Below are 23,063 nucleotides of genomic sequence, written 5' to 3' on the forward strand. Positions count from 1 at the left end.
TACCTAGATGTAACCAAAAAGTATGGGAAGTCTTATATGAGTAAACTAATCTTTATTTTATAGCACTTTTCATGTAAAACATGCAAAACAAGTAAACATGCTAAGGATTAAATGAAATCTTCACCTATTGTTGAGAGGGTCTTTGTGAACTTTTTCTGCTGACGCTACAGTACTTTATAAGGTGGACATACAGAACTGTTTGAACTGGAATGTAAGAATATTGGACACAAGGGCTGCTATTTAATTCTGTACTGTGTTATATAGGTACCCATGTTAAGAAATTAAGCAACCAATTGTATTAAAATTAAAATAAGTTATCTTTGGCAAACAGGCAAGAGGAAGATGAGCATGATCTTGGAATGCTGTCAATCAGATAAGCAGAGGAAAACATGAAATATGACAGAAACATATTTAAGGACTCTTCTAGCTTAATCATTTTAAGAAAAATATCCCAAGCATCTCCCATGTGCATGAAATAAAAACTTCTTTAAACTTCAGAGACAGACTCCTGTTTATCTTTTAGGGAGAAGCGGAAATGTTTCTCTAAAATATACTTGCAACAAACTATTATTAAGAAATTGCCAGAATCTTTTTTGTAGCAGAGGCACTGACATTTGATTGAAATGGTTATAGGATTATTATCATTTTTTTATCAACAGGGGAGACATTGCCTCATATAGTGTGTCCACCCCTAAAAGCAATACAGTTATAAATCTGTTGTCCTGTTTGATTCTGTCTCATTCCTCTTGCAGTGGCTGAACAAGACTCTGTGTATTTACTGGTAATAAATGCTAATTTCCAGTCTTTTAAGAAAGTTAGACAAACAGAATAAAAGCACATGCCGTCAAGTGAGGGTGAACTCACAGCAATAGCAGCAAATTAAGTCTCAGGATCTGTAGTTGGCATCAAGTATTACAAGTAAAGTTCTGCAGTAACAAGATAGTCCAGCTCAGCTCAGAAGATTACATTTGTATCATTGATTGGTTTACTGTTAACAACAACTAGCATGTCATTCTGCATGTCTGCTCCACACTCATTGATATTAAGTAGGGTGATCTACATAAAAAGCTAGATTCATTTGGAAATTAAGTGGTGGCTGTGTTGTAGTTGGAATGATTCTGGAATCATAACTGGGAAGTTTGGCATTCAAATTACGGACAGGATGTTTCTGTTGTATCCTTCTTGAAGGTACATCATTTAACCTGCTTCTATAAAATACCTAGCTGTACAAATGGATACAACATAAATTCTTTTGGATAAATTCAACAAATAAATGAATAATGATTTAAAGAGGAGTCGGTGACATACTGTACTACTTAGTCTGACCTTCAACATACCAATAGTTTTCTTGATGAGTTGTGTATATTGGCTGCATTCTGTGTTTTGTCTTTCTTGAGTTTCACCTAACATGCAGCAAGTCAAATCACCTCTACTCTCTCACTAATGAGGCAGTCTTATAGATCTTTTACAAGTCAATGTCACTTGACATTGTATCATAGTCAGTCTTTAATAATCAATTAACCAAAATGACACTAACTTATTTTATCAATATCCCTAATTTTATCCATCCATTGATTTTTAATTATTCAAAGGGTCTTGAGGGAGCTGGAGCCTATCCCAGTAAACAACTGGTGCAAGGCAGGATACACCCTGAATGGGATGCTAGTCGTTGCAGGTTAATATCCTATATTATCCTTTTTTATTCTAAAACTGCGATGCAAAAATAGAATTATAGGTTTATTTTGAAGTTCAGTATATGAAGATATATGAAATATAAAAGATTGTGAAGCTGAAGAAGGCTCAACAGCTGAAATTGTGTTTCCCTCTTATGCTTTTCAGCATGGAATTAAACTTTACTTGTTTCTATATAAAATATAATGTATTAGCAATATACATTTGAAGGAATAATGTGTTTAAGTGACTTGTTATAGCTATATCAATACATGTACCATTATTTTTTTAACAAATTCTGCAGTAATTTATTATTCACATAGATTTCCAAATTGCAAATACTTTACCTTGTCATTCACTATACTTTTCCCATCCCAGGCCCATCCACGTTTTGTAAAGTAATTCACTGTTGCAAACTCTATCAGTGCAGAGAAGACAAAAGCGTAACACACAGCGATGAACCAATCCATAGCAGTTGCGTAGGCCACCTTAGGGAGCGAATTGCGGGCACTGATACTCAGTGTTGTCATCGTAAGCACAGTTGTAACTCCTGAAAGTGAAAAAAGACATTTAATAAATAGATCATCAGTGGTGATACAGATGCAGCTATTCAAAACAAGCGGTGTCTGCTGCAGTATAACACGGTGGGCCTGTCGCAGTACACCTCATTATACCATATGCAAATTAGATTATGTTAATAGTATCCAGAATCACCTTGTAAAACCGCCAGGTGGAGCTAATAAAGGTTAACCTCTCCTGTACAGCATTTTAGCTGTCACCAGAAAACGTCGGTTTTGAAACCCGATCAAGCTGAGGGACAATCTTTATTCAATTAAGAATTTAAGTTGTATACTCTTTAGACTTTTAAATTTAAACAGTGTATTACAGCATGTTAATCATTAAACATTAAAAAAGCGGTATATTTTATAAAAGCAAGATTGTTCAGTTGGACAAAAGTACACAACCTACCACCTTTATCATAAATATTTTAATTATGCAGGAATATTTTATGCATCAAAGTCTTTACCGAAGATATTACTAAAAGTATTAATAATGAATGACCTTGGACAAGCTGTAAGCTCAAAGTATAACCCTGGTCCACATTCTTTGTAACCGTCTTTGTAAACGAAAAGAGTTTATTTTTTCATTCACAAAAAGTAACACCACAGCATTTAATTGATCCGATCACGCATTCTTTTTCCAATCATACAAAGTAATTCTTGAGAATCTCCGATTCACCATGCCTTTCACATGCTCATAAACGATATTAATTTAGGAACATAAACATATTACTGTATGTAAACTGTACTATATATTGCTGGTCTTGGTAGTTTAAAGAAAAAATACACACCAGTATTACATTTCTCCCTAAACATTTTAAGCTTCAAAGTCTTACATGTTGTTATTTGGGAAACGTTTTTATGTGCTCCTTCTGACCATATTAGGATTATATACTTTGTGAAAAGTGATAGTCTTTTAACCTTTTCTGTGAATTTGCTTGTTATCTAACAAATGTGTAGCGGCGAGGCTTATTAATAAGGCAGAATTAAGTGTTTCTGAGCTTTCCCAAATTAGGCCTCATTTCTCTGTTCATCTCTGTGGTGCAGCCACAGAGAAACCATGCAGGCTGATTTAGGGTTCCTTTGATAAAAGACAGCTCCCAAAGGGGGATGCACTTAGCTAAGCCTGGCTATCATGATCAATGGTCATCCATTGGCGCCTATCTGTCTAGGGAGTGCCAGTTGGACATCTGGACTGCATTACTAAGTGTCAGGAGTAAGTGACTCATATCTCACTTTGATCAACCAATCAGGGACTGGTAGGGCCGAGTAACCCATGTGGGACTCTGATGCCCATGGAACTTTCAGCCAATCAATGAGCTGAAGTTCCTCCAGGTAAAAACAGGCAACACAGAGAGCCTGTTAGATTCAGATTCAGTAAGATTCAACAAGATTCAGAAGGGATTCAGAGATTCTGTGGACTTTCTTAAAGGGAATTCAAAGGAGAATTCCAGGGGAGGACGGCCCAGGAGCAGAAGGCTCCCAAGGGCAGGACATTCTCGCAGCGTGCCTCCTGACCATCCTGAGACTCAGCCCGGACAACCACGGAACGGCCAGTGTGTCCGAGTGCCAGAACTTCCCTTTGTTCTAAGAGTCTAGAGCGGAGGTTGCCAGAGAATAACCAGAGGATCCACCCAAGGTTAGCACCAGCAGCAGGCCTCGTGAACAGGTCGGAACTGTGGACAGCTGAATCACTATTCAGAACTAGCTCTTCATCAGGAACGAACCGGTCCTCTTCCTGACTTGCTGGGACCCACAGTCATCTTTTCTCCTGTGCACAAACTTTGCTAGTTAAAGCCAACAGTGAGCATCAGCAGCGCACCGTCGCAAGCCGCACAGCACAGCCTGGCACCGAGCCAGAGAGCGCGGATTGGACAGCAACAGCCTGCAACTGTTTCTTTGTGCCCACAGAAGATCTGAATCCCCAGAAATTGGATGAGTATTTAACTTCAATGCATTACAGCTCGAGAAATCAATTGTTATCCCAACCAGTTGATATCAATTTAATTCCTAAGAGTTTTGTACTTGTTTTGAGTATCTAATGTAGAAGTTATAACCAAGTTCATTTACAAACGGTCTAAATGAATGATATACTGAACGTATGTCCTCTTGATTTGTGTAACACTTTGTAACTGATTGAATATATACCTTTTGTATTCTGATAACGCTCTCGATAAGATCTGTTAGGTTTATATGCATATTCTATGTATTAATAAATGTATCCTCGTGTATTAGTACCTGTGTGTGCGCGTTGTTTGAGTTATGTCTCATGGTTGGATTCTAAAGCCATCAAAAGAATCAACTTTGTGATTTACTGCTACAATTAATAATTGTCTCAGTAAATGCCCAAACCCTATAGAACTGGTGCCTTTAGAGAACCACTGTGATTACATATTTGGCGTCCCTGAGCCAGTTTTTCCTACAAATGCATACTTTTAGAATTTGATTAACAGGGAATATAATATGGAATTGTGTATTTAAACAAATTAATAACGATATAATTATATTCATGTACTGTCTGGCGGAATAAACTGAAGAGGTTAATTAATGCGACACGGAATTATTAAGAATTATCACCTCTTTTTACACTTGAGAACAAATGAGAACATTCCACTCAGTGGGCGGTGCATTGTTATCTCAATCAGCTGCTAATTCCTTTTATACCACTGGACGACAGGAGAATGTGACTGTACTGTATCTGTACAGAATGTGTGTTTCAATCAACACAGTAATTGATTAAAATCGCAATCGCGTGTTTAATTAAATGCCTTTTTTGATCCACAATCTGAAAATGAAAACCGCGGTAAAGTCACCTTGAACTGAAAAAAAAAAAAAACGATTTTGGCACGCCTATAGCATTTTCACGAAACCTCATAGAGTTGTGAGAACACTTGCTTTGTGTATAAAGTACATTGTGAATGTTTTCACAGCCTTCACTTTGTCGTTTTTATGCAATTTTTTTCCACGCACGAATATTCCTTTGTCCGTATCTTCGCAAGGGAATCAGTGCGAATTTTAATACTAATTAAATGACTGCGGACACTTTCCACCCCCTCTACATTCTCAGAGTAGAACAGACTAACCTTCTAATGAAAGACGGTCCACCTCCTCCCCCCCCGCCATGGACAGGAAAATTGCCCACAGGCACTTAAACTTAATATGGTCAGTAACAGTAAACAGTAACATGGTCAGAAGGAGCACATACTAATGTTCCTGAAATAACCACATGTAAGACTCTGATGCTTGAAATGTATAGGGAGAAAGTGGAATACTGGTGTGTATTTTTTCTTTAAACTACCAATACCAGCCATATACAGTCTGTAACGTAGGGATTTCTATATGTCTTTATTTAGTGGTTACATTAGTGACAAAGGCTAAACTTTTAGCTTCAGTAACGCGTACGCCGTATGGCATACATGTTTGTTTTGGGTTTTGCTTGTTCACATATCTCTCCTTTTTATAAAACGACATGGTTAAAAACTGTTCCAGAGCCACCGGTGTTTCATCAGTGAAAAGTACATCATGAAATGCCTCTCCCTGTTCAATCCACTGGAAAAAAGAAAAGGAGCATAAAGCGTCTGATGGTCATAAACAATATTCATTTAGGAACAGCATCAGAGATATGTTTTTAACTGCACTGCATCGGAGAGAATACCATAGTGTGTTTTTTTTTTACTCCCTGGCGGAAACTGGCTTCCATAAGAATCAGTATGGCTCAGAGATTAAATAAAACTTCACTCGCACCAAACAAATGTATATTTCTAAATATCACAACATTATCGAATTTATGTCATTTTAATAACAATGAATAGTCACCTAGGCGTTACAATATAAACATTTATATTGATTTAAATTGCCTTTAAAACCCATAAATAAAGCTGATACTGTTAGACTTTTAATTATTTAAAATTGTATTACAGCAGCACAATGCAAAATGTAACGTAAATCGCTATCTTTGTCTTCTGTGTAATAAAGTTCACCTCTCTGTCCAGCAAATTAACAATAGTAATAATAATGAACTTTATTGTATATGGCGCCTTTAAAGGTGGCTCCTCAAAGCGCTTTAGAGGTTAAAAACAATAACAACAATACTGTTAGGCTGGGCAAACGATTTTTTTTTTAAAGAAATACAAAATGAGATATAATGATGTGTTCCGGCTTAGACATTAACGAAGAGCATAACACGTGGCGGCGTAGCGGTCGACTCTGGCTTTCCCATCTACTGTATTACCGATGCACTGCAAATACAACCCCCCTCTCTTCAGGAGTGCTGGCTGTGATGAATTAAACCAGTTTCACAGGTATTTTCAAAGTAGAAGGGTGCGAGATTTCCAGCGAAAGACACCCCCCCCCCCTTCAAAAACCCAGTAAGTACAGTACTTACTAGTTAAGAAAGCTAGTTAAGAAACAGTCCGGGCGTGGCAAGCTTCTAATGTCAACTCAGCTACGGCGAAAGGAACCCTTCTTTCATCAGAAGACAATTAACATATTCTAGCCCTAAATGAATTAATAGTAAACATGGTTTACATAAAATACATTTTTCCAAGAAAGTTTAGCCTTTGTCACTAATGAAACCACTAAATAAAGACATAAATATAGAAATCTTAAGATTTTTAAAATACATGACTTTGCTAAAATTTATTTAAAAATAAAAACGATTACAAACACCAGTGGAGAGGGAGAACAGGGGAGGGGTGTTGGTTTTGCATAAGGGGCGGGGCTACGGAAATGAGGTCTATTTGGAAATGTGGAGTTACATGTTCTGGCTGTTTGTGAATTATCGTTGTTGAGTATGGAGTGTTGAGGTATTGATTTTGTGTAATGCTTTATGTTGAAAATTGAGGTAGATTTTGTTTATAATAAAGAGGATAAACTGGGATGGGAGGAGGGTTTGGTTTTGCACAAGGGGCGGGATTATGATAATTGGAGGAATTTGAGAGAGTTTAATGGTTTGATATATTTGATTTTGTATTGTGGTTGTTATCTATGTTTTTGGTTGGTATTATGTTTATATGGTTGTTTTTGCTGGTTGGTCGTTATTATGGTTATTAATAATATGATCTATAGTTGAAATCTGAGCCTAAATGAAAAGAAAAAGCATTTTCAGAGAGCAATTATGCTGTGTTTATGTAGAATAAGTGATTTGGTTTATGAGCAATCTAATTACTTATTCGTTTAAAATGCTATATAACATAACGTTTATTATTAATTTGCTGGACAGAGTGGTGAACATTATTATGCATAAGACAAAGATAACGATCCTGATCAGTTTAGAAGTCTGTGTACGCTGTAAGGTTTTTACTTCTTAAACTTTTAAAATACACGTTTCGAATAGAAAGAAATCCTCTTCCTGGTACAGTATGTATAGCAAACCAGCACGTCTTTTTTCTCCAATCAGAGGGGTGTCAGATGGTGTCAGCCAATCACCATTCTGAAGCCCTACCATTATCTCTGGTATGGGGAGACCTCAGAATTCTGTCCGATAGTTTATGTAGATAGATGATACTTTTATTGATCCCATGAGGAAAATAAAGTAAATCATTTTCATTTTAGGAAATTATTAAACGCTCGGTTAAAAGCAAAGGAGATTGTCTGTTATAGTGGACATAAAAACAAGAGTTCGCTGGCATTATATCCTAGAAGACACAGACCGGCGCCAGACTGGGAGAATGCCCGCAGCCTGATGAACTAAGGATTGTTCAGTTTCCAAGTGCTTGTACAATCGATGGAAATGTTCAAATAAATGTGCAAAAGAAATAAACAAAATAATCATTTATTTCTTTATCATATTGGATAGCTAATGTCCTCTCTTTGCTAGTTAGTGGCTGTGTTTCTGCGTTAGGTAGCAACGGGTGACTGTTCTCAGGCGGAAGATGTAAACAGCTTAATTTTCGTGTTAAATATTTTTTTTTAATTAAAATGCATTCTATACAGCAATCGCATATTTGGGTACCGTTTCATAAAACTTTCATGCTTAAAATGTCTTGGGAGAAATAAAAGACTGGTGTGTATTTTTTCTTTAAACTACCAAGACCAGCCATACACAGTACAGTTTACGTACATACAGTAATGTTTATGTTCCTAAATTAATATCGTTTATGAATTTCAGATGCGTTATGCTCCTCTTCTTTTTATGCTCAGCTACTAAAATTTCCCATTAATGGTAAAATTCCATATAAATATTCAAAACTAAGTGGATTAAAATGTGCACAGAAAAGAGATTAAATGATTAAATCTTTTCACTACCAACCAATGCAATCACTTACCGCGGTGCCCTGCAGTGGCTTGTGGGTAGTTTACCGTACCGCGGGTTTGTACCATGCATTTTGAATGGCTGCATCTGTATATGAAACATATTAATCACTAATATACAGTTATATGCAAAAGTTTGGGAACCCCTGGCAAAATTACATGTTTTGATGATTTTCTAAGTGAAAAGAAGTTAACACAACCTCTGCAGAGAACAAATTTAATGCACAGTTACTATTTATTTGCTGAATTTAACAGATGGAAAAAAAATAAATAGATGTATAAAAGTTAGGGCACCCTATCAGTCAGTACTTAGTAATACCCCCTTTGGCAGAAATCACAGCCTCCAAACATTTCTTGTAGCCATCTAACAGTCTTTCTATTCTTGCTTTAGGATTTTTTTCCCACTTTTCCTTGCAGAACGCTTCTAGTTCAGAAATATTCTTAGGTCGTCGTGCATGCTATACATGGTTGAGATCTACCCACAGATTTTCAATAATATTAAAGTCTGGGAACTGTGAAGGCCATTCCAAAACCTTAATCAGCAGGAAGCATTTAGATATCTTTTTATAGCCTTCCCCTGCTTTGTAAGTGCTTTGTCAATTATCTTTATTTTCTGATCCTCAGTCAGCTGCTTAGACGAGCCCATGGTTGCTGAGTGTAAGCACAACACCCTGAGAGGTTCGAAGAGTCAGAGAATTTAATAAATTCTGGAATTGTCATCATCTGACTTAGATTAAGGCCTGACAAATTAAGTTCTGAGCCCTTAATAATAATGCTAGTGGATCAACAGGAAGGGTTCCCAAACGTTTGCACATGCCACATTACTTTTTCAATCATACTTTTTCAATCTGTTAAATTTAGCAAATAAATATTAACTGTGCATTCATATTTGGAGAAACATATCAAGTTTAAGTTTGGTCGCTGCAGAGGTTGTGTTAACTTTTTTTCACTTAGAAAATCAACAGAACAATTTGGCTTAGGGTGTCCAAACCTTTTTATACAACTATGCCCTCTAGTGCATTATATAGTTAATATTAAATTAAATTTAACATCTTTTATTAATTTTAATTAGATTATTAGTACTTGGGTTAACACTAAAATAATTAGGAATTACAGTCAAACACAACATTGCAACAATATTATTTCTATATTTTGGTTGGTATGCTCAGTCTGCCTGGTATGTGGGAAGACAACCTAACCATATAGACAGACTGCTACACTGATGAAGACAATTTTAAATATGCTCAAAACCTGGGGTATAATTGTATGGATTTACTGTATTTACATTTTATGGATGGAGGCAGCTTGAAATTTGTAGTTTGTTATCCTGACAAATTTAAATTATGAACTCCAGTTATAATAAAAAATATAACAACGTTAAGAATAAAAGGTGTATCTCTCATAATACAGTATTTCCTGATTAGCTGGAATTAGAGAGACAAAAACTGTCCCAAAAATACATGGAACAAATATGAAAAATGATTTGAATACAGTTTTTAAGCATTGTATTTCATATACAAATAATTTTCAAATACAAATAAATGAACAAATAAACCCCTGTAGTAGTGTGGAGTTAGCAAATACAGATATGTTTCCAGATTATTTGAATTAATTTGTATTTGTATAATTCACTTGCAAATTGCCTGAAATGCAAGTCAAAAATTCAATTTGCAGAAACAAACATAATTGATAAAATGTGGATGGAAATTATTACATCACCTCATCTAAAGGAATGTAATAAGAATCACAGTATTACAGTTTTTAAAACATATTTGCAATGCATTTTGAAGAATTTCAAATATTCTTCACTTCCAAGGCATTATATGAAATGACAGCATTGAAAATATCGTATGAGCAACCATACTTTAAAATTACTATCTATTTGAAATTTTCTCAAACAAAAGTATTTGAACCAGATCTGGTCTGAAATAGTTCTGATTGTGATGGTTTATAATAGGCAACTTAGAAGTACTGTAGAACATTTAACTGAATATCAAGGTGATAAAACTGGAAGCAATGTGAATTAAATAAAATTAAACAGGAAATTCACATGGAAAATAACTTCAAATTAATATTCTTTAACTTGAGATACTATATGCACATAATTATGAATTAGGCATTTCATGAAATGAAATGGACTAATTTCACAACTTCCCTGCAATGTATTTATGTGTGTGTATGTACAGTTAATATGTACAGGTAAATGCATTGTGATGTCACTCTTTTGCCTTCTAAAAGGCGGTAATACCTTATTGTATGGATAAAATTGCAGTTTGGACCTATAGCACTGCAGCCCTAATTACAGTACTTGCATTAGTAAAGATGGTGGAATGGTTGTTAGTTAAATGATTGCTTCATTTAATCTCTTTACTGTGCATGTTTAAATCCGCTTAATACTGAATATTAATATAGAATTTTACAACTAAAGGGAAATTTTGGCATAGCTGAGCATAAAAATAAGAGGAGCATAACGTCTCTGAACGTCATAAACTATATTAATTTAGGAATAAAAATATATTTTCAAACTGTATATGGCTGGTAGTGGTAGTTTAAATAAAAAATACACAACAGTATTCCACTTTCTTTATAAACTTATAAAAAGTTATAATGTTTTAACCTTTTCTATGAATACTTGCGCTCATTATTGTAGTATAAAAAGCATTCCTTTTAGAATTTGATGAATAGGGAACATAATATGGAATCGCATATCTAAAGAAATTAATAACAATATTTAAGGATTTATTTATTTTCATATAGCTCAAAGTATTACCGTAGTCCAGTTTCTCTGCGTCAATTTGACCCACCTGTGATTATTTGAAAAGATTTTTCCTGCCCTTTTCAGCTACAGCTTAAGTTGTCAAGCGGCATGTTGCTGTAATGGCTTTGGCGTGTGACTCACATGATGGAGGTCGGGGGATTGAACCCAGCTCCCATCTTAAGTTTTCCTTTAGCATATAAACATTTCTTTGAAAAACTAAAATAGTAAATATTATGGAAACTACAGATGCAGCCATTCAAAATGCATGGTACAAACCCATAGCACGGTATGTGATTGCCTGGCCAAAATGACCTACAGGGGCACCCGTAGTGCTATGTTCGGTAGTGAAAAGATTTAATAATTTAATCTCTTTACTGTGCACATTTTAATCCGCTTAGTATTGAATATTTATATGGAATTTTACCACTAAAGGGAATTTTTAGTAGCTGAGCATAAAAAGAAGAGGAGCATAACATATCTGAAGGTCATAAATGATATTAATTTAGGAACACTGGTACTTTAAAGAAAAAATACACACTAATATTCCATTTCTCCCTTAAGATTTTAAGCATCAAAATCTTACATGTGGTTATTTCGGAAACATTTTTATGTGCTCCTTCTGACCATATTACTGTACGTTTATATACTTTGTGAAAAGTGATCGTTTTAACCTTTTCTGCGAATAAGTTTATCAGAGTAAACAAAGCATACTTTCAGAATTTGATTAATAGGGAATATAATATGGAATCACGTATCTAAAGAAATTAATAACAATATAATTATATTCATGCACTGTAATTGGACGATCATGAATTAGGGGCTCTCTCCTGGCTCAAGCTTCAAGTCCCTACTCCACAGGACTCCTCTCTCTTTTCCCTGCTTCTCCTTGTTACTTCCTCTTTCCCTCTCTCTGTGCTCTTAATGTAATCTTATATTGTCTGATCTGTCCTGCTCCTTTGCAATCATTAATCCACAACTTAGCTAGATATACTAAGATAAATGTTACAATTGTTTCTGCTCAAGGGACCCCCCAGACCTCGCTCCTTTAACTTTAGAAGTATTAACTCTTCCAAGTGACACAAACTTTATCTAAAATCTAAGAGACACTTCTCAGCCACCTAAAGCTCTAACAGTACCTTCATTTATCATTCTCTGGGAAATAAAATTATGCCCCTCTCAGAGTTGCTTTTATTATTTGTGTTCAAGGCTCCAATGAAGTGTATCAAAAATAGGCAGCTACATATGATGCCAGACACCGATATCAAATATACTTGACCCAATTTATTTTGACACTGCTGCTCAAACATTGTGAATGTAGAATTATTATTACTGCAAAATATGGATACAATCAAATGCATCTTTAGTGTATTCAAAATGTGTTTGTAGTTGTTAATTGTGTGGCCATGGACTGCAGTCAGAAACACTGTAATGATCTCCTGGATTCCAAGAGACACTGTAGTTATTAAACTGGATATAATTTGATCTTGCTTTGTGAGTCTTTTGTCAACATACTGTATTTACATATTTACATAACACACTTATCCAGCTGAGTAATGACAATTTATTAAACAGAACCCTAACTAATTGAATTTGTACACACCAAGTAATCTAAGCTTCCTGAATTTCCAGCTTCCTGAACTCACACGTGGCTGCAAAATAGGGTTAATAACTTCCATTTTAAAAGACTGTGCATTGTCTGGAATCGAAGACAGACTCTTCAGTAAGGCAGGAGAAAATTCTACCATTGAATCACCAAGATGCCACTCAGTCCAGAGCTAAAGAGAACCTACATGTACCGTTTTTTTCCATTATACTGAAAAGCATTATACAGTGTTATATATACATATTATTACCAAATATTTTAAATGACTAATTGTTTGCAGAGGAAGTTAAACCAAATGTATCTGTTTCAAATTGAAGCTTTATTAATAAAAAAAATGAACAAAAACTTGCACAGAATTACTGAGAAACATTAAAAACAGCCTATAATAAAATAAAAAAAACAATTAGTTGTAAATATTACAGTGAACATTTTGCAAGAAAAAACATTAATATAGAGCACTTATATCAACTCTAGCTGAACTTGAAGTATGAGTAAGTTGTTCTTTGAAAGTCATTCACGTTTAATACTTTAAAGTTCAATGCTTTTTAGCCACACAATTACAAACAAAATAATACAACATAAAGCAAAAACAGAATGCATCCACCCAAAACATTCACGAACCATCCAAAACATACATCAATAATAAAAGTGTTACTAAATTTCCTTTTAAATATGAGTGTCTTTAAAGCCACTATGTATATTTTACATTCAAAACCTTCAAATGCGTTTTCTAATTACAATTTCTGCTATTACTAATAATTCTGTATTTAACTTAAAAAAATCTTAGATTCTCATTGTTCAATAAATAGTATATATAATGGCTTTTAAAACATATTCTATTTAACAGCAAATAAATATGTAAAATAAAACAAAAAGGTCAGTAGTTGTTACATATTAAATTAATATATGAAATTAAAATAACAATAACATGGATGAACTGTGTAGTTTAAAACTACAGCAGCAAATGTGACACCCTGTGGCTTTCAGAAAGCATTTTTATTAATCCAGAAAAAAAGTTTATATAGTTATGTAGCATTTATAGTCTACTGTAAACATCATTTTGTTGTTTTTTTCAGTTTGAATTCTGCATTAAAATAATTGATATTTTGTCTTAATGTTAATTTTAGTAACAAGTAGTTAGAAAACAATACAGTATCATACTATATTTAACAACAAATATAAGTGTACGGTACAAAAAAAAACAGTTTGGCTCTCCTGTACCACTGTAATAGAGCTGAATGAAGGCATAACCATGCACAAGCCCACCCATGAAAACAACAAGTTGCAAAAGCTCAGACTTTCTCCTATATATATGACTGTGTATCTTTCACTGCAAATTAATGTATTTGTACATTTTTTATTATTGATACAAAAATATCCCAATTTAATTACAATGAAAACAAACAAAAACATACACATATAAAATATACAGGTGAGCTTAGTGACATTGATGTGACCTAGAGGAGTCTTCATTTCAATTACTTGTATTTCACAAAATTGCTTGCAAAGTATATTTCTTTTAACTTGTGGGAAGTATAGATTCATACCTTTGGTTAACTTTTACAATTTTTCATCATTATTTAAATACATAAAATTGCCCCATGTTCCCTCTACATTGTCTTTAAATGGCTTCTATCATTCAGAGAAATTCTTCCTCTGCAGTATCAACAAAAAGCTAGTCTTCTACAACACATAAATTTATTTTATTACTGACAACCACAGCCCATAGGGAGGAGAGTTGTTTAAAGCCAATTTATTGTAATAGCCATTTGTGTAGCTGCTAATGTAATTTGTTGCAAGTAAGCCTGTTACGTTGTATGAATAACACCTGGTTTCATCACTAGTATTGCAATTATAGGGTCTATTAGCAATTCTTTATCTATAATGTTTTTATAGACTGTTAAACTGTTATTTATATGGAATTTTATAACTAAAGGAAAATTTTAGTAGCTGAGCATGAAAAGAAGAGGAGCATAACGCATCTGAAGATCATAAACGATATTAATTTAGGAACATAAACATATTACGTAAACTTTATATAGCAGGTATTGGTAGTTTAAATAAAAAATACACACCAGTATTCCACTTTCTTCCTACAAATTTTAAGAATCAAAGTCTTTCATTTGGTTACATACTGTGGTTATTTTGGAAATGTTTTACATGGTCCTTCTGACTATATTAAGTTTATATACTTCATAAATAGTTATAATGTTTTAACCTTTCCTATGAATATTTGCGCTCGTTATTGCATAAAAACTTTTTAGAATTTTATTAATAAGGAATATAATATGGAATCACATATCTAAAGAAATGAATAATGATATAATTTTATTCATATAGCTCAAATTATAACAGTAGTACACTTTCTTTGTAAATGTCTGCATCAGTTTAACTCATTCAACTGTGATTATGTGTGTGGCCTAATGGCTTAAGCATGTGCCTTGCATGCTGGAGGTGGGGGGTTAGAACCCAGCTGTCACCATGAAATTTCTTTTAACAAATAAACATTTCTTTGAAAAACTAAAATATCAAATGTTATGGACACTATATTGACATTTTTTATATGTTTAAATATCACAACATATTCAAAGCTAAGTGATTTATTAATAATTACGGATAATTTCAAACTGCTACTGTAATTCCACTACAGTATAGTTTGTGGGAAATACATTTAGTTGTCCTGCATCAAAGTTTAACTCGTTCAGAGCGCCCTACATTACAAACTCCAAGTGTTTAATTTTGTCTTTTGCTTGCAATATCGACAGCAATGTAGTTAAAAGGAACATGTCAAAATGTTTCCAAAATAACCACAAGTGAACAAGTTGTGGGATTTGATGATAATAAAGAAATCATAACAATGACCCCATGTTCCTAATCATGCTTACCCGCCTGTATCCACCTGAAATCCACTTTCTTTGTAAACACATTTTATTTTTAATTTGACTCATTCACTCATGATGAATTGTGAGAGAGTGATAGATGGAGACAAGATGGAGGTTCTTGTCGAAACTACATTTCCCAATATGCAGTTGAAAAGAATGTCAGTCACCCTCAGTCACCTGACCATCTGATGCACTGCATCAGAGAGAATGACTGAAGGAGTAGCCCAATAAGAACACGTTTTTTTTAAGAACCTGAGGGATAGGAAAAGTGCCCGTGGACATTTTTTTCACTGAGAGACAAAATAGAACAAAGTAGAGTACATAACGTGGATATGGATCGGGAATGTTTGCAGATGTGCAGTATATGCTTTTGGGAACACATTCGTTTTCCAGCAGGTAATTGCTCACCTCTGCTGCCGTAGAGTGTTTTGAAATATACATGTTCTCCCCGAATAGTTATCAACAATGAAAATGTCTCTGGAATAGGCAAACTGTAAAAATGATAAATCGGAGGCTATGGAGAAAAAAATATCACAGCAGAAAGCAACTGGTTTGACACCAGCAAATGTGACACCTGTGGTGCGTTGAGTGCATATCTTACAGTGTGAGCGTATTTGCAAGGCTATTGAAAAAGGTTGATCGAGTTAACAGTCTAGGTGTGGTGAGTTTCGACTGTTTCCTGCCAGTCTTGGGCGAAAGAAACTTGTCTTTCATTAGAAGGTTTCCCTATTCTACTCATACATGAGAATATAGTGCCTGCAGTCATTTTTTTCACTGACAGACAAAGTTATGTTGTCATAACACCCTGCTTAACAGATCCGCTTGTAAGAGCAAGGTTACTTTCTGCTATCTAAACAATTTTTTCAGCTTTAAAACACGTCATTGTATCTTATTTTTTATTTCATCTTTTAAAATAAAAATAAGGCAACCAGCAATCAAATGTCCTGTTTTTTCTTAACACTCATTTTTCCATACTGTAGTTAGAGTCTTTGTGTAAACTGTAAGTTCTTTTTACTTCTTAATTAAACATTTGAAACACTTTATTTTTGTAAATACAACACATATTCCGAACACAAATAAAATAATGTTTTCTACAGGTGTTAAGCAGATTAGCAGGTTGCTGATAAAATAGCACACCATCCACCACTGACCACTGATATAACTTTAATATAAACAGGAACTAGTACCTGGTGCAGTTTAAAAAAATATATATTTTGAATTAACCGAATCCCAGGTGTGAGATCATAAAACCAGAATTATAACTATCCCTATGTTTGCGAAGTACTTGATCATCTACTGTAAAGCTTTCAGTGCTTTATTTTTGTATATTCCAATTGCAGTGTGGGCAGGGCGTGTGGGAAAAGGTTAAGGCTGCAAGTGAATTGGGGGTCTGTATTCTTCACACCTGAAACATTGTTTCCTCTGAAAGCCTTTTCTTCTCTCTTTAGCTGATCTTTTGCTGCATACCCATTTTTACACAGCTCCCTAGGTGAATTCTCGTACTTGACTGAGAAAGCTTTAGAGAACTTTACATTTTTATTTTCAACAAATTGTAAATATGATGTTTATTTTGGCGTTTTTATGAATTTTTCACTTAAGTGTATGGAGGAGTGTCAGCTGTCAAGAAGAGCACCCCCCCCTCCCTTTCCCCCTTTCCCCCTTTCCCCTCACGGGCAGACTGACAAAGCAATTAGGAAGTGTTAACTATCCAGCCATTACAAGCCACTTTACAAGACTTAAAAGGTTATTAATAAGATCTTACGTGTTGCATTTACATCGGAATGTTCTTACAAGTGTAAAAGGAGGTGACACACAACTTGTCTCCTCTATAACTCTTCAGTTTACAGAGAAATTCCACCAGAGCCTCACAACATTGCCCAATGCTTGTGTCTAATTTTTAGTTTAGCAGGATTTGCACAATAAGCACATTGTTTAATGGGGATGACATTACCCACGTCTATATCACTGTACAACACTTGAGTCGAAGTGTCTGTTAATAAAACAGAGCGCCTCGCAATACATAATGAGGGGAATTAAATCAGTCAGAATCTCAGAGTGCCAATTGTAAAAATAACTTTTCTTCCCCTCTTTGTTTAAGTGAAAGAATTTTGTGAAGAAATCCTTAATCACAATCACATCACTTAATTTATCCAGATACAGAAATTCTATTTTTATGTATTCACTATATAAGAAACAAACCAAAAGTAATACTCCGATCATGCTTTGAATCAGTGGGTGCAGTTCTTTGTCCATTACCACTACAAGGACAATAAAAGTTTTTTAAAAAGAAACAGATGTCAAAATGTTTCCAAAATGTCCACCTGTGATATTTAAGCAGCTTAGTTACATGATTCCATATTCATATAACTATCAAGAGATATTAAATCACTACAACTTTATCTTTTTACAAAAACAGCAAGTGGTGTTCTTACTATGTATCCTTAGAAAAGGATAAAGCATTATAACTTTTTATGAAGTACACAATATAAGCTTAATAATGCTAGAACAAATACATTAAAACCAGAACACATGCAAGTTACCAAGTTAAAAAGACTTTGATGCATGAAATACTTATGAATAATTAAATTAGTTATGATGAAAGTGGAAGGTTGTGTACTTTTGTCCAACTGAGTGATCTTGCTTTTATAAAATATACCGACTTTTCAATGTTTAACGTGATGAGTTTAATAATTACGCCAGAATTTAACTTGACTGATACAAATTAGCATGTGCAATGGTCTATGCTTGAATTCCTGTAGTACTCTAATAATTACACCCCAAATGTAGTGTTTTTTCCTTATCTACACTTTTTGGCTAAAGTAATAAGTATAGAATCTACAGTACCCTCCAAAAATGTTTGGACAAGAGTTCAGATTAGTCCATTATACATTAGATGTACTCGCAGCATATTTGGATATCAAATCACAAGATAAATATGAGACAAGAGCAGAGACCATCACCTTTTACCTATGGGTATTTTTTTTGTATACATGTTTTACCATTATACAACAACAGCACATTTTTATTCATCTCCCAGATTTTACGTGAGCATAAGTATTGTGATAAGTATGGGTTTACAGGTGTTTCTAATTGCCAAGAGGTTACGCGTTTCATAAATTTCACACACGTAAAAGGTCTAGCAAAGGTTGAGGGCTTTTGAAATTGCTTCTGAAGTCTTTCACTTGCATGTCAGCAAAAACCAACATGAAAACCAGAGAACTCACTATGACAGAAAAGAAGAGAAAAAGAGAGGAAAGAAAATGACCATCAGAGGAATTGTTAAGACAATCTGCAGAAGACTTCACCAAGAAAAATTCAGAGGCTGTACTGCAAGATCAAAGCCCCTCATAAGCAGCAAGAAAAGAAGAGCTTAATTGGAATTTTGAAAAAATACTGATATGAGTAGCAGGAGTTCTGTAACAAGATTTTATGGACAGATTAAACCAAAATAAACATCTATCAAAGTGATGGTTAGGCTAAAGTTAGGAGAAAAACAGGAACAGCTAATGAACATAAGCATACCACTTCTTCAGATAAGTATGGTTGAAGGAGTATCATGGCTTGGGCATGTATGGCTGCTCCTGGAACAGACTCAATTGGCTTTATTGATGACTTGAAGCTGAAAATGGCAGTATTAGGATGCGTTCAGAGATAAACAAACAAATCTTGTCTGCAAATGTAAGAAAAAGTCTGGCACCAGACTTATTGGGCTGCACTTTATTATGCAGCAGGACATTGACTTGAAACATATTGCATGCTTAACATAGGATCTCTTCAGACAGAAAAAAGTGGAACATTTTAAGCTGGCCAATTCAATCAACAGATCTGAGTCCAACTGAGCATGCATTTTATTTGCTTAAAAGGAAATGTGTTAATTTGTTCTGAAGGCAGAAAGCCCAACCAACAAGCAATAACTTGAGACTGCAGTTTAAACCATGCAAAGTATCTCAAGTGAAGAAACAAAGAGTCTGGTGATGTCAATGGTATGGAAATTTGATGCAGTTATTGCATGCAATTGGCAACAAAAACTGACCTTTTCACTTCTTTAATTTGCTTAAAGTTAAGGGTCCCAATACTTATGCTCACTTATATTTTGGGGGACTGAACACAACACAACATGCTTTGATTGAATAATGATTAAGTGTGTTTAAATTATGTTTTTGGAAATGGGGTGGGTGCAAGAAGATTCCAGGGCGTTGAGGAGTCTGATATCCTTCAGGAAGACGCTGTTACAGAGTCTGATTGAGCTAGCCCGTACACTGCGATCTTTTCCCAGATGGTAAAAGGGCAAAGAGTTTATGGGAGGGGTGAGAGGGGTCATACACTATACTGGAGGCCCTGTGTAAGCAGCGTTTGCATGACAGAAATGGAAGGGAGGGAGGCTCCAATGATCTTTTCAGCCATTTCCACAATTCGTTGCAGGGTCTTGAGGTCTGAAGTGCTACAATTCCCAAACCAAACAGTGATACAGCTGGTCAAGGTGCTCTCAATGGTGCTTCTGTAGAGAGTGGGAAAACTGGGTGGGGGAAGGTTTGCCCTTCTCAGTTGCCTCAGGAAATATAGACGCTGCTGTGCTTTCTTGGCAGGGGAGGTGGTATTGAGGGACCAAGTTAGGTTATCTGTAATGTGTACACCAAGAAACTGGGTGCTTCTAACTGTCTCAACAGGGGACCCGTTGATGTACAGTGGGGAGTGATCAGCATGGGCCTTCCTGAAGTCAGTGATTATCTCTTTTGTTTTGTTTACATTAAGAGATAGATTGCTGTTTGTGCACCAGTCCACTATTTGCTCTGTATGGTGCCTCATCGTTGTTACTAATGAGGCCCACCACTTTCATGTCATCAGCAAACTTAATGATGCAGTTTGAAGTGTGTTTGGCAGTACAGTCGTGACTCATCAATGTGAACAGATGTTGACTGAGCACACAGCCCTGGGGGGTTCCGGTGCTCATTGTGATGGTGCTGGAGATGTTATAACCAATCCAGACTGTCTGAAGTCTCTCGGTCCAAAAGTCCAGAATCCAGTTACAGAGGGAAGTGTTAACGTTCAGCAAGCTCAATTTTTCTGTCAACTTCTGAGGGATGATTGTATTAAAAGCTGAAGTGGTTAATGAACCACCATTCTTATGTAAGAGTCTTTCTTATGTAGGTGGGACAGGGCCAGGTGAAGGGCAAGAGATATGGCATCATCAGTAGACCGGTTGGGGCAGTATGCAAACTGAAGCGGGTCTAATGGGGTAGGGAGTCTGGACTTTACAGATGCAGCCATTCAAAGTGAGCGGTACAGACACGTACCGCAGGTAATTGGCTGCGGTGTCCCGTGTCATGACGCAAGATGACGCGGGGTAACGCGGTATGTGATTGGTTGACCGACAGGGGCACTCGTGGTCCGTTGGTCTGTCGTAGAAAGACTTACAGTAAACGTCTTTACTGTGCCCGTTGTAGATATTGAATTTTACCACCGAAGGGAAATCTTAGTAGCTGAGCATAAAAGAATAGGAGCATACTGTAACGTGTGTGAAGGCCATAAACGATATTAATTTTGGAACATAAACATACAGTCCTGTATATAGCGGGTCTTGGTACTTTAAAGAAAAAAATACACACCAGTATTCCATTTCTCCCTAAACATTTTAAGCATCGAAGTCTTTAACTAAAGAGATACCGGAGTCAACAAGCATACTTTTAGAATTTGATTAATAGGGAATATAATATGGAATCGCGTATCTAAAGAATTTAATGACAATATGATTATATTCGTGTACTGCGACAGAGCTGTGTAGGGCTGTTTCGCCTCCCTGTGAATGCGAGTTGTCTTGTAGCCTGCTGGTCTACGTGCCTGACTAACAACGCACAGGTTGTGTGTTCAAATCCAGCTGGTGCTGGACTTCTCTTTTAACAAACATTTCTTCAAAAAAATAGAATAGCGATATTATGGACAATCAATTGACTTTTATATTTCAAAATATCACAACATGATCGATTTTAAGTCATTTTTGATAACAATGAATAGTCACCTTCTTCCCTTCTGACAACGGTTCCTGCTTCTATTGTGTGTGTGTGTGCAATAGAGTAATTTTTTATAGAGAAATGGAGGCTGGACAGTATGCGTTACAATATAAACATTTATATTGATTTAAATCGTGTTCTGATTTAAATCGCAAACGTGTGTTTAATTATATGTGTTTTTTAATCATAATCAGGCTAATGCAACATAAATTGATACAGTATCTTTGTCTTCTAAGTATCTTGATAAACTTTTAGCATAGCTTTCTACCCGTTTAGATTTATATTTCTTGCGATTTTGGGATCAAACGTGGAAGGATTAGATTGTAATAGTTTTTATTTGTCAAATACGTGATTGTATTTCTGAATGTTATGTTATACCTACAGTAGTTCACTGCTTTAAATACATCGAATTAAGAAAGTTATGTGTTGCACTTTTTTTTCTAAACCAGGGAAAATCTCATCATATTTCTCTATAATAATAATAAAAAACTTTATTTTACATATCACCTTTAAAAGTGGCATCTCAAAGCAATACAGTAGATCGAAAAACAGTTAAAAGGGACCAAAGTAAATACCAGACAAACGCAAACACGTTTTTAATAAAATGTTTTTTCAATTCCTCTTGTCTAACAGGAATGTTTTGTTTGTGGACAGACTGTTAGACTAGAGGAAAAGAGCGCCTCCTTCTACGAAGCATTTTGTTGATCCGATCACAAATTCTTTTCCAGTCGCACGAAGTAAGGGTAAACTTACACCATACCGATGAGTTAATGCCAGGGAAAGACACCATTTCCTTTTCCTGATCACTCGCTTTCTGGATACACATCTCACCTGTCCTGTTCTTTGTTTTCCTGGTTTGCTGATTATGCCTGCTGCGGTCCACTCCTACCCTCACACCTAAAGAATACTATTTTAAATTTCTTGGCGCAGTTCATTAACCCTTGTATGTGCTGTCCGCGCCCAAAATGCAATTTAAAAAAAGTCAAAAACCGCGCTCATCTTAAGTGGTGAGAAAGCTGTGCTCAATGTATTTAAGGGACTTAAAAGTAAAAGGAGATGCTTCACATTGCTTGACTAATTTTAAAAACTAAGTTATAAATGCAGACGCTCCCTCGGTGCCGCGCCGGGTGTAAATATCAAAATATACATACCCAACACTGATTGTACCCATCTGTCATGCAAATAAAACAACTTGAATTGAATTGAATTGAGGGAGAGAGGGAGGAGGGGGAGAGAGATAACCAGGACTCAAGGCAAATAAGATACTTATGGGTACACAGGCATTCACAACAGCAACATATGAAACGTTTGCACGTATAGTTAAGTTAT

The 23,063-nt window shown here is 35.3% G+C and overlaps 1 protein-coding gene across 3 annotated transcripts in view; it reads right to left on the reverse strand.

The window, feature by feature from the left end:
• gabra2a (gamma-aminobutyric acid type A receptor subunit alpha2a) overlaps window positions 1-23,063 on the reverse strand; it is a 389,198-nt gene that overhangs the window by 111,054 nt on the left and 255,081 nt on the right. For all 3 annotated transcript variants that reach the window (XR_011189718.1, XM_015345339.2, XM_015345340.2), the window contains exon 9: window positions 2,019-2,221. Coding sequence is in view for 2 of the 3 variants with exons in the window: in XM_015345339.2 (XP_015200825.1) it covers window positions 2,019-2,221 (203 nt within the window). In the remaining variant the exon portion in view is untranslated. The remainder of the gene's footprint in view (window positions 1-2,018; window positions 2,222-23,063) is intronic.

Source organism: Lepisosteus oculatus, chromosome 1 (assembly GCF_040954835.1).
Source record: "Lepisosteus oculatus isolate fLepOcu1 chromosome 1, fLepOcu1.hap2, whole genome shotgun sequence".
Lineage (NCBI taxonomy): Eukaryota > Metazoa > Chordata > Actinopteri > Semionotiformes > Lepisosteidae > Lepisosteus > Lepisosteus oculatus.